Here is a 12,975-nt window from a genome sequence, read left to right on the forward strand (position 1 = left end):
AGTTTCCTAACATTTCTGGCACATGATGAATATATCTGGGGCATATACACGTGGGTGATATAGCACCAAAAAGGGAGAAATAGAAAGAGGAGGGAAGCGAGAAAAAAATATACGAGAAAATGTGGAGGAAATAATAATAATACATAGGAATTTCGCAAATCAAGAATTTCATGATCATTAAATATACTTCCCTTCAGAAAACTTATTACAAAATCCTGCCATTGTTTGCCTTTATCTAATACTCTGTATCAATCATAATTGATGCATATTGTATCCAATTTATCCCTAAAATTGTGATAAGAAAGATTTAATAGATATAAAATAAATTAAAATGCATGTTATTTGATTACAAGACGCATTTTTTAAATAAAAAAACAGTGCATACCTATATAGTTACCACTAATGCATATAGCATTTCCATTTATTTGAAAGCAAGATAAAAGAGTGTTGCAGATTAAATGCCTCCAGGCTCACGAGCATAGGTGCCGCGGATCGAACCCCGGACTTTCTATGTATTTTCAGGCCGCCTGACTACTCGGTCACGGCACCTCCACGTATTTTTTTTAAGATCCGATGTTTATTAGCAATTAGAGACCAATCTCCTTGCTTAATGTAGATTATAAAATCCTAACCAAAATACTTTCGAAAAGAATTAAGACCGTTTTGGATAATATTGTGTCAGGCGACCAAGTTGGCTACTTAAATGATAGGAATATTGGCGATGCTGTAAGAATAATAAACGATATGATTTCTCATACATCAAATATTAATAAACCAGGATACCTAGTTGCAATCTATTTTGAAAAAGCGTTTGACTCAATTTCACATTCCTTCCTTCAAAGGGTGCGTAAATCGTTAAAAAAAACCTTAGTTTCGCTTAACACCCCCAACCCCCATAAACGACGAATAAAGAATAAGAAAAATAAAGGTAATAAAAAATAAAAAAAAACCCTACTAAGTGGTTGAAGACTGCGAGGCTGATTCGTCAAAGTGCTCCCATTTTCTTAAATGAAATGCCAAAGTTCCCCTTTCGGTTGCAAGCAGTTTCTCTTCTTTTCTATCTTCAATTAATCTATCTCTAATTTCCTTTACATTTGGAGGTAACCCCTTTTCTCTACCATGGAAGATCATGAATTTTATCAAAATTATATTGTGGTTTAATAATTGTTCTGTTTTTACATTAGTTCCATTTATTCCAATATAAATTTGTTTCCAAGTTATTCTCTTAAGAAACGGTAAGTTTAATTTATCAGCACATTTCTTCCACAGTCTTTTAATTATATTACACTAAAAAATACATGTTGATATATGTTTCTTCTGAAATATTACAATATGAACACAACCCATTCATCCGAAGTTTCAATCTGTAGATGATGGTTCGTATAGACTATTCTATACAATAATTTAAACTGAAACTCTCTCAATTTGCTAACTAATGTGCACAACCTTGGCTGAACAAAAATCTTTTCCACTTCCTTAACTGTTATATTATAAACTTCCATTAAGTTATAAAAAGCACGTATGTGAATGAAGGATATCGCGATAGCGCAAGAACGATATCTTTCGAAGAGAGTGGCCTTTTTTGGTACTGAATCCGCCGGAGTAGAACAGGATCCGCCGGCGGATTTGGTGCCTAGAACAGTATCTGCCAGGGCAGGATCCGCCGGTACACCGGCACTGTATATGACATATCGATGGAACGATGCCGATCTTTGACTTTTGCTTGTTAATTCCTGTTAAAATATATGGCATTTATTGAAAAGAGAACTTAATTATTAAGGACATAACGGATGTATCAATCATCAAGTCTCATCGCAGTTCGCTCAAATACATGGTCGCAAAAGGTGAGTCGGGTGAAAAGATTAGAATGTCACTGCACTTTCTAACAATAAACGTTACTCGTTCAACTTAACGTTAGGACAGCTAGGTATGACAAACGACAACGTTAGGACGGGTAGATCTAATGTTAATTGACGTTAGTTAGCTTAGAAGTTAAGAGTAGACTCTGGATCTAACGTTAGGACGTACGTAGGTTTAGTCGACTAGATCTAACGTTAGATTACACTCTAATGGAGATTTAAGACTGAACTTTCGATCGAGCCTAGAGTCGCCCTATTCAAAATCAGACCCTAATTTGGTTCCTAAAAATATCTAGGCCTACAGTAGGGCCTATCGGTATGAACTACTTTGATATTCGATTTTGAGACCCAACTTCAGGGTCAGGGCTAAGTTAGGGCATAGACATAACGTTAGCTTGGGGCCTAGGCCAGGGGCAGGCTTTTACTAGATCTAGACCTATACTAGGCCCTAACGTTAGATCTAATGTTTAATAATTCGGTTCATAAAATATATATGGACTGCTTATTAGAGAGATTGTTGTTTCAATTCGGCTCGCGGGTACCGCATCGGCAAGACCATGCCCTCGTGCATAGTCGCGTTGCCGTCCCCTTGAGCCTCTAGAAACAACCATGCCTCTCAAAGCAGTCCATATATCTATATTGTGAAATTCAAAATGACCCCTATAGGACTTGACTGTATTGTCTACAATGCAAATGGGGACATGTAATTTTGTAAAAAATTGGATTGACTTGACTATAAAATCCTCTTGTATGATAAAACATTATTTGAAAACATGACTTTTTAATGAAATATAGCATTTATTCTGCCATGTAAGTGATAAATACTGTATTTGACATTCAAAATAGCTGATACAAGCCCTAACTAAATTATGTTACATGCATATAGAGAATCTACTTTTACAAGTATTGCATATAATTGTGATGTAAGAGTGAAATATTGCCTAAAACCATGGTTTCTAACGCGGTATATCATATCTGGTGCATTTAAGGTGATATATGCTGCATTCTGAAATGGACCCTCATTGTATTATGTACAATTTGAATGAGAACATATAATTTTCACAAAAGGGCACATGGCAGCCATTTTTAATTTTGAAATACATAATTTATTACCTTAATTTTAGATGATATGATATATTTCGTTAGTTTTCAGACAATATTTCACTCATAAAACACCATTTAGTCAAGCAAAGCCAAAATCTTTTAAAATCATTTGTCCACATTCACATTGTACGTATTACTGTTGGGGCCTGTAGCGGCCATTTTGACTTTCAAAATACAGTATTTATCACCTACCTGGCAGAAGAACTGATTTATCTTGCTAGAAATTATGGTTTCAGACAGTATTTTACTAATAGATCACAATTACGTGCATTTACATGTATGGTGCTAACTCGTGTGAAAATTTATTTCTTAGTTCGCATTGTACATAATACAATTATTGATGTCTATCACAAATAAATGCATTTCAGTGCTCACTCTTGCGATTTCTTTGGTCCTCTTTCTCATTGTACGTAATACTGTTAGGGCCTCTGGCGGCCATTCTGAATATCAAATTACATCAGTTATCACATACATGACATATTGAATAATCTATTTCGTTAGCAATTGTGTTTTAGACAGTATTCCACTAGTTTCTCTAAATAATATGCATTTTAGTGCCCACTTTTGCGATTTTGTTGGCCCCTTTGTCATATAATAGAAAATAATACTATTTGGACCAGTGACAGCTATTTTGAATATTAAATATAACAATTTCCCATACATGCCATAATAAATGATATATCGTGTTAGCATTGATGATTTTCATATATTACTTCGTCCATAGATCACATTTACTTGCAGTTTAGTGATCATTTTTGTTAAAAATCAATTTTCCCCATTTAAATTGTACATTATACGGTATTCAGAGGTCTGTGGCGGCCATTTTGAATATCAAGATATAAAAAATTAGTTTTTTCAAAGAGTATTTCATTCCTGCAACACAATTACAGACATTTTATAGCAAATTTGATGGCAATTTTATGATTTTCATGGGTAATATGCCTTGATTTTGGAGGCCATATTGGAATTGCCAATTCGCGGATAATGCTCAAGCTTACACGAGTGTCATCATTCAGATTCGTAATCAGACTAATGCGTTAATTTCTGGTATTGATATCATCACACAGACGGGTAAACAGGTTACTATAAAATAGACCGAAAAGGTTTTCAATGAAATATAACAGCTCTGCTTAACAACCAACTTTCACTTCCTTCCGGAAGCAGAATGATTCATTAAGGGGTTCGTAAGTTATGTATTTTTACGCATGACTGGAACATGTTCTAATGTGCTAAGTCAGCTGCAAAGGGTTACATAATTCAACAAACAATCCAAATGTCATTTCTACGGAAAGTGCCTGTTCAGATGTTGTTTCTACTATTTTCCCGATCCGCGTGATCAAAAGACACACTTTCGAAGGTTCCACTAAATAGTTGAATATTATTTTCATTTTCCACCAGATTCAATTTCCAGGGCTTGACTGAAAATCGCAACCCATTGGGAGGATTTTCATAACGAAGCTAATGATTACTTATAACCATACGACATTGTGTGCTGATCCGTACATAAGATAAATGCCATTAGAGAACGTCTAAATCCATGATTATTTTCCGTATATAATTATTTATTTGAACAATGAAGTACTTTCATTAAAAAAAACATACATAGTTGGGCTTTATAAATATGATACTTTATATTAACTTATTTTCTTGTGTATTTTGAATCCAGTCCGATATTAATGCACTTACTAGTAAAATGTGTAAGCTTTAGGTAGCGATCGATGTTCCCATGTCGAGTTTTAACATCAAACCATACATGATCATCAAAAACATGTAGTCTCCGTGTTTCGGAAAGGGCGTCATTCAACTCGCTTGGCTGTTGAAATAGATAATATAAAGTTTAAATCACTCACACAAAATCTTACTCTTAAAATAATATCCTACCCAAACTTTATGAAATACAGGCCCTACAGGATTCTTAAACAAGGAACAAAATCCTCCCTCCATGTTTCTATCTAAAACAAAAATGCAATATTAAACAGAACGCCCTCGATGGGCAAAGCTCACAGACAAGCAGCCCATCCACCAAGTTATCTGGTGGTAATTAGTTTTAACCTAATAAGGACATTAGATAATATATTGGCAGCCACCTAATTGACAAAACTGTTCTACCATTGAACTTAAAATTCTGAGCGCCAAGCTTAAAAAGTCAAGGTATCATTCCCTTTGGTATCATTCAGTTAAAGATTATACCCACTGCCTCGTGTTCTTGCTTCATCGATGAAATAGGCGCTCTAGCATTGTATTGTGCCCTTATGCCGATGGTGTCCGCTTCAAGCCACGTACAAACTACTAACTATTTCCCCATTGACTTGCGTGTTAAAACGAGATTTGGAAAAAATGCCAAAAATAACTGTTAATAATGAAACCATCCGAACCGTTATTATTTGGTACCTCACCCAATATGCTTTAAAAAATGTGACATTATGTTTTTCTGATTTTTTCGCGCTACAAAGGATGAAACTCAGACTACGGGAAAACTTGGTTACATTGCATTTACAGTACTCATTGGGTTTCCTGGGCCACTAATAAAGTTCGCATAAAATCCACCAGGCACAAATTACTGGTCTCCTGGGGGAATGAACAGATCCCAGAAGTGATGTATTCATGCAGATATGCATCGTGATTTTATATGGATATTTGCAAATAGACTTTGTCGGTGAAAGGTGGGGGGGGGGGTATAGCAATGTGTCCTGATGCCCATGGTGCCCTGTTCACGTCACATACTACTCTTTCCCCATAGTCTTGTGTGTAAAAAATGTTTAAAAAAAAAAATGCTGTCAACAATGACAAAATCTAAACAGCATTTGATAACTCACCCAAAATCCTTTAGGTATTTTTACCCCGAATGCGTTAAATGCGTTTTCATGGTTTGAATTAAGAGAAATGTAATTAAAGTGTCAGTAATATCTAACGTACAAACTTTAATTCTATCGGTGACTGGCCTCGTAGGTTTACTTCTGTCAGCTCTTTGACCTGAAAATCAAATTGCAAATATTCTTTATGTGAAAATTATTGGGAATTCCTGATTTGGTACAAAATCATAGTAATCAGTACATTCAATATGTACACACTAAGAAATATCGGTTCAAATGGGGTGTACGATACGTGGGTACACCCTTTAATACCATCGAGGTACAAGTTAGGTCTTATGCGAGATTCCGTGTCTGTTGTACACCCATGTACTATTTACGCGCACCCCATCAGTCTCGATGATAGACGTATGGTATAGATCAGGGATTCTCAAATAGCAGCGCGCGATTCTAACGGTCTTAAAAGCGAATCGTGCTTAGAGTGTAACTCGCCGGGTAAGTTCGCGTAAAAGTGTTCTATTGCAAATATAATGTACGAGCGCACAGTGAATGGGGAGTTTATGCGAGAATATCGCTTCAATGAAATATTCACGCACAAACACTCTGTATGTTTCTTTTTTCCAACTACTTACGTTGTTCTTTTGGGATGGAGAGTTGTAGTCCGTTCTAGAAAAAATACATCTTTCTCATCACAAAATAAAAGAGATTTTAGACATATAATAACCTGGTAAAAAACTGCAGCATATTTTTCATTTAGAGTAAATCATAGGCGATCGTGTACGTGTGCATGCAGTGGATCATATGCGTGCATCCGGTGCGTTGGTGTACAAACAAATGGTACCAAACAACACAGAGGCAGTGCGCGCACACACTGGACACATTTTCAATAAGCTAGGGAGCGAGTTACACTATAGCAAGAGTTTACAGTTTAAGACCGTAACACGCGATCCACTTGTGGCGCACCGAGCCTTGAGGAGTGGCGTGTGGGAGCCGGAATGGAAAAATAAGTATGTAGAATTGATGTTTGATGATAATTTTACATAAAGGGAAAAACAAGTCAGTTACATTTTAAACTTAAGTCTTTATTAATTTTATATTTATTTACTCTAACGTTATGGTTTTTATATGCATGGTGTATGGATTCATGTGCGATTGTCAATAGTATGTGCATCACGGTAGAGGAATTATCTCTATGATCACAATTGATCTGATAGCCCCGTTCGTCGGATATCTATCAAGTACTATTTCTACGGCTAGTAATTTCGCATTTCCAGAATATAAATTGAGAATTGATGGAATTGCTCAGATGCAGCATTTGAAATAATGACAATAAATCCATGATTAAACACTCCTATACTTGACAAGCCATGCTTTTAATCAATAACTTGGACTCCTGGCAAAGCACATCATATCGGAATATGTGGTGACATATATCATGTATATACAGATATAAAATAAAGTTATTAATTTGCATATTAGTGTAGCATCACAAAAAGTTTGTTGGGTAAGTTTTAAACAAATAATTTTCACAGGAGTTTTAGAAATCGGAAACTTTGTTTCCGAAGGCGATTATTTAAAATCCAAGAATGTGAAAGAGACATGCTGCAAGGTATTGCCTGCTGTGATGTGTGCATGCCCTCGTGAACAAGTGGTATCACTGGCATGTTGTGAAAAGTCACTTATCATTTGAAAAATGATATTATTGTGTAGTTTGTTTGCATTTGTGTTTCTTGTATTGATATCAATTAGATCCCCTCTTGGCCATTTAAAAAGCCTCATATTCCAAAGCTTCAAGGGGCTCCGTCCCCTCGAGCCCACCAGGGGCCCCTCAGCAAAATTTCGTTCGTTAGTGCTAGTGGAGCAGTACAGATTCTCGACAAGAAATGTGGAGCTTCAACAAAAGTAATTGAGAATGACTGGTATAGATAAAGTTGATTTGTGATCGAAGATTACCCGAAATAACAATGCACTAACGCCACACTTTATAGAAGTGAAATAATTGTTAAAATATTTAATATTTATGTGATGATAATTGTTTAAAAAACACATTTGATTACGTATAATTTTGGAAAACAGTAAATAGAGCTACTTGAATCACAACTATCAGCACAAGTCAATAAAGTATCGAATCATATCGCTAGAGATCTCATATGGTCTCGGCGCTTCTCGCAGGCATAGCAGGAAGAAACTTGACTGCAGATAAAACGAGGTGAGTTCGAGTCCCAACTAAGGTATCTAAAAAGAAATTGATACAGAAAGCGAAAGGACGAGAAGTCTCGACAACCTTGTTGGTTATTTTAGGTGAGGGTACATTATGCACCCTAAGGGATAGACGTGTACGCCATCTAAGGTGCAGTTGGACACCCCAAATATGCACCCCTTTTAGGGGTGTATGTGTGCACCCCTAGGGGCACTCGTATAGGGACAAGCCTGTGCACCCTAGGAGTGTAAAATTGAACCCGAATTTCTTAGTGTGTAACTGGCAGTCACAGACTGAATTGTACATGTTAACACAATGCTAATACATGTATATAAATTTAGTCAAGATGTAAATAAATATATATCTATAAAATATAGACATCATAATTTGATACAAAAAAATTATAGACTTTTCAAATATGTCCCGTTTTTTTTTTGATACGCACTGCACATTACCTTACAAATTACCATGGCTCAACTTGCCCCATGTTGGCTGGCTCAAAGTACCCCAGTCCGAACTTAATGCGATATTTTTACATTCACACATTTCTTATGCATCCATCATGCAAAAGACTATGACAAGAATGAAGATCCATACCCGGACTAACAATATGTTCTTATTTCTTTATTATATTAAAAGACGTGTGTGGGTAATAAGAACTATCTATATATTTTACACCCTTTTTTACTTTTTTGGCTGAAATTTGTATTTTTCCCTCTAAAAAAGTACTTTTAGTTTCAAAGTCGAAAACAATGTGATGGGGTAAAGGGTTATGTAATGGGTCATCAATACATGACACCACCACAATGTCTGACTCATTCATTATTGGCCTGGGGGTGGTGGCTCAACTTACCCCGCCTTCCCCTACTCTTTACCTCATTGCGAAGATTTCATTCTGTTTCTGGTATGACGTGTATGGTTTCTTTATATTTAGTATTTCAATATCAATTAATCAAATATTGTACTTACACTGTGATCATATTCTCCTTTAAATGTATAGTCTGGTTTACAGCTCCTGCATGAATGGTGCTGGTGATCCAACCACATGTATAAGTTCTAACCCAACCCGTATAAGTGTGTCATATCATCATAGGTCTATATTGATGTCAAAGAATACTCACTTAATATATATATGATTAAAATTATATGAAATATTTAACAAACACAAACCTGGGATGAACCAGACATTTCTTTCTGTGGTGCCTTAAGTCCCATCGGCTCTTTAACCTGAAAATAAAATGTCTTGCATATTATTGATGTGAATGAAGCACTAACAATACCTTGACCCCTTGCATAAAATTTATTACTTCCATCCAATATCTTCAATGAGATGCTCGATTTTGATTGGATAATGTATACTGTAAGTTGTCATGTTAGTTACCGTTGGATGGAACCCTACTATAGTTCCTATGTAATTGATTTGGTGTCTATACGTGACCTATGTATCACTCTAAACATAATTATGCATGGTTGTCTCCTATCTCTATTATAATTGTCAAATGTATATGCAGAACATCTTGTGTTGATAAAATATTTCAAAATCTCTAGTTGCTATGGCCATGATGAAACCAAATTGCTATTTACGAAAACCATATTATCATGTAATCTTTTCATTCAAGCACGATACATGATAAATGATTGTTGCCATAATAAACTACAGATACAAATGAATAGTATATATAACATAATGAGTAAATAGATCAAATTTTTAGTTCATAATCATGTACTATTTGCCTATCAAGATACGCCTGCATTAGCATAATTGAGATTCCATCAACAAACTGGAATTTTTACTCTTAGGGATTCGTCCTACCCACATCTATTTTTTTCTTGATGGCAAAGAATACATGGTTGAAATTGCATTGACACACATACCTCTGATGGACCAATCACTTCACTCGATGGCTTGTCGAATATCGTTACCCCTTCCAACTGAAAATGAATTTAAATAATAAAAGAAATTAAGATATGCGTTATATATCTTACGCAGCAAGGAAGAGCTAAAGAAAATCTGTAATGACTTATCGAAGCGCTATACTGTTATCCTCCACCTGGGGGGACAGTAAAAATATCAGTCTGAACACAAGCTAAATCCATAACCCCTAAATTCGATTACTGATATGTTTTTTAATGATATTATTTTGACGCTTTGTATCCTAAACTCAAAATGTTATTTGTTTGAACCAAGGGGGTTGATACACGATATTGCAGTAATATTAATATCTTTATACCTTATTTAGCAACGTAGGATCCTCTGTTCGATCGTCGGCCATCTCTGCTATGCAATTGGTGTTCTGCATAAAAAATGGAAATAGAAGTGTAGTGTATGATTTTGGTTTTAATTCCCGTAATTTTACATCCTGGACATCTTTTTGATGTCTGTTGAAAGGGCTCAGAATTTGTTGTCGATGAAACATTATATTCGTTTGAGGGCGGCCTCATATTTTATGTACATGACTGTACGAAGGTGAATTTGAATTTAGTAATTATATTTATTCACTTGACATTAATTTTTTTATATATAATATATACAATAACATCAAATAATTTCACTCTAAAAAGGGTTTACCCAGTATTGGGTAAATTGGAAACATGCATGTTGGTTGGGTAAAAAAATATTTTGTAAAAAAAAATACCCATCAATCATGCTTCTTCTCATTCTACCCAATATTGGGTAAATTTTTACTCAGTGTTTTTAGAGTCTATAACAATATATCATTATACAGCAGCAATATATTAATTAACTATTATCACTTGATACAGTTTTTATAGATTTTCAATTAATTGAAAAAAATATAAGTATAAAAATGTATATAAAAAGAAGTATACCACTAAGGCCTATATCTTTAGAACTCTTAAACAGAAGTTTGTGAGCTTTAATGATTTCCTTTAAAAAATTGAGATACGAGGTTCTAATTTCTCACCAAAAATATGTGCTTATCTACAAGAAAACGTCTTCAACTTCAAAGAGGAAAATAGTTTTTACGGTGTCCCTAGGCAGAGTTGTAACATAATTAAAAAGTGATCTATGAACTGTACTTCTATCTAAATATTTTGGATTTATGTGGTGTTGGGGTTTTCCCTGTCCTTACGTTTAGAGTGAGCACAACAATTTAAGGCTTATACCTCAGTCAAATTTGCTGTACGGCGGCCGTACGGCGAGGCGAAAAAAAACAATTTCAACATGTTTTGTACCATGAGTGGTTTGTTTTAAAAAATAAAACAGCCGTTTTCGAATCGCCGTAGGGGAAATGTGACCGCAGCATTAGCCAACCCTTGCACTATACATCAGGGGCATCGATCAATTTTTCAGATTGGGGGGCAAAATTATGACTCAACGTTCCAAAGGTGCTCGATCACACAAACAAAAAAACTCACCCCCCACACACACACATAGACCTAAATATATATATATATATATATACATACATACATATATATATATATATATACACATGTCTCACCAACAAATTAATGCGAGCGCGAAGCACGAGCTGAAATTTTTTTGCTATACTAAACTTAAAACATGAAAAAGGTACCTGTTTAGGATTGTTTGTAGTAAGTAACTCATGAGGTGGATACATATCTCACTACACAGATAATGCGAGTGCCGAGAGCGAGCTGAAATTTCTTTATATTCTGACCTGAAAGCTTGTCATTCTAATCATTTTTGGTACCAATGATTTAAAAAATAGATGCGAGCGCGAAGCGCGAGCTGAAAATTTTGATATTTCGATCTGAAAAAAACTGACAGGTTAATGGACGTTTTTAATAAAGAATAAGATATATATCCAACAAAAGATTATTGCAACCCAAGGCGGGAGTTTTTTCGAGGTTTAAAACTGAAAACGGGACATTCTATTCACCTATTTAATCATGAAAAGTATGGGTTTGCGCTACAGAAATGATGCGAGCGCGAAGCGCGAGCTGAAATTTTTTATATTTCAATCTGAAAAGCGGACATTTTGAGCATGATTTTAAATAAAGAACGAGTTTTGTATTTCAATCTCGCTTGCTGATTTCGGTTTAACATTACAATCTTATTTTATTTTTGCACATGTGGAATTATTGGGGGGGGGGGGGCAAAACGATATGTTTGCCCCCCAATATTTTCATTGGTGGGGCGATCGCCCCCCTGCCCCCCAGGATCGACGCCTCTGCTATACATATCTTCAAGATTGAATCATTAAATCATACCACAGTTTTCATAAAACATTGAGTCTTTTAAATTAAGTCAAACATCCCTCAATTATGGACACCTATATCACCGTGATCTTCTTTGCTTTCTAAAGGAAAGCAATGTCTTAATTGCAGCTTAATGGCCTGCCCCACTATGCAAAACTGAAATATATGAAAACTGACAGTTTAATACGAATAGGCAACTTTGGGACATTTGCATTTTATTGATTTCCGTGTTATATAAATCTGTTAAAAGTCAGCGCAATATAGTAAATGTTGTCATCTTACCCAAGTTTATTGGCAGCAAAACTATTACAGTCTTCACTCGGAAATGTAACCATGGCAGAACAGTGGCAAGGCCAATAAATGGCACTGTAACGGGGTCTTACCAGACAGAAACCTCATCAATTCCATTTAATGTTTTACTTCGCGATCAAAATGGCGCTCGGTAAAGTAGCGACCGCTAAGTTTTGGTGCATTACTGGGTAATAGCAAGAACATGATTAGTGCACTCCGCAGCCACCGCCCCATGTACAGGTTTATGATAAATTAGTATTGCACTCAGTGAGAAGGAAATATGAAAAGAAATTATAAGCACTGCTGCACTTATTGAAAAGGACATATGAAAATAAACATCATACTGACAAAGGGACGCTGGCCAGGTATTGTCCAAGAAACCCAGCTCCAAGTTCAATCTATATTGTTAAAGTGAATGAGGGAGAAATATTTTACAACAGAGACCGTACTGTAGTGCGTTGTGTTGGACACTAGTCAAAATATACACACTGTAAAAACTGATGGGGGTGTTAAGACTGACACCAGT

The 12,975-nt window shown here is 35.5% G+C and overlaps 1 protein-coding gene across 1 annotated transcript; it reads right to left on the minus strand.

Moving 5' to 3' along the window:
- Positions 1 to 390: 390 nt before the first annotated feature.
- LOC135154950 (uncharacterized) lies at positions 391 to 12,685 on the minus strand. The gene is made up of 7 exons (XM_064103195.1): positions 12,441 to 12,685; positions 10,205 to 10,267; positions 9,849 to 9,905; positions 9,144 to 9,200; positions 5,880 to 5,936; positions 4,650 to 4,776; positions 391 to 1,733 (listed from the first exon to the last, which is right to left on the minus strand). Exons 2-7 carry the CDS (start codon positions 10,244 to 10,246, stop codon positions 1,507 to 1,509), a joined length of 567 nt encoding a protein of 188 aa, XP_063959265.1. The 5' UTR covers positions 10,247 to 10,267; positions 12,441 to 12,685; the 3' UTR covers positions 391 to 1,506.
- Positions 12,686 to 12,975: the final 290 nt, after the last annotated feature.

Source organism: Lytechinus pictus, chromosome 8 (genome assembly GCF_037042905.1).
Source record: "Lytechinus pictus isolate F3 Inbred chromosome 8, Lp3.0, whole genome shotgun sequence".
NCBI lineage: Eukaryota > Metazoa > Echinodermata > Echinoidea > Temnopleuroida > Toxopneustidae > Lytechinus > Lytechinus pictus.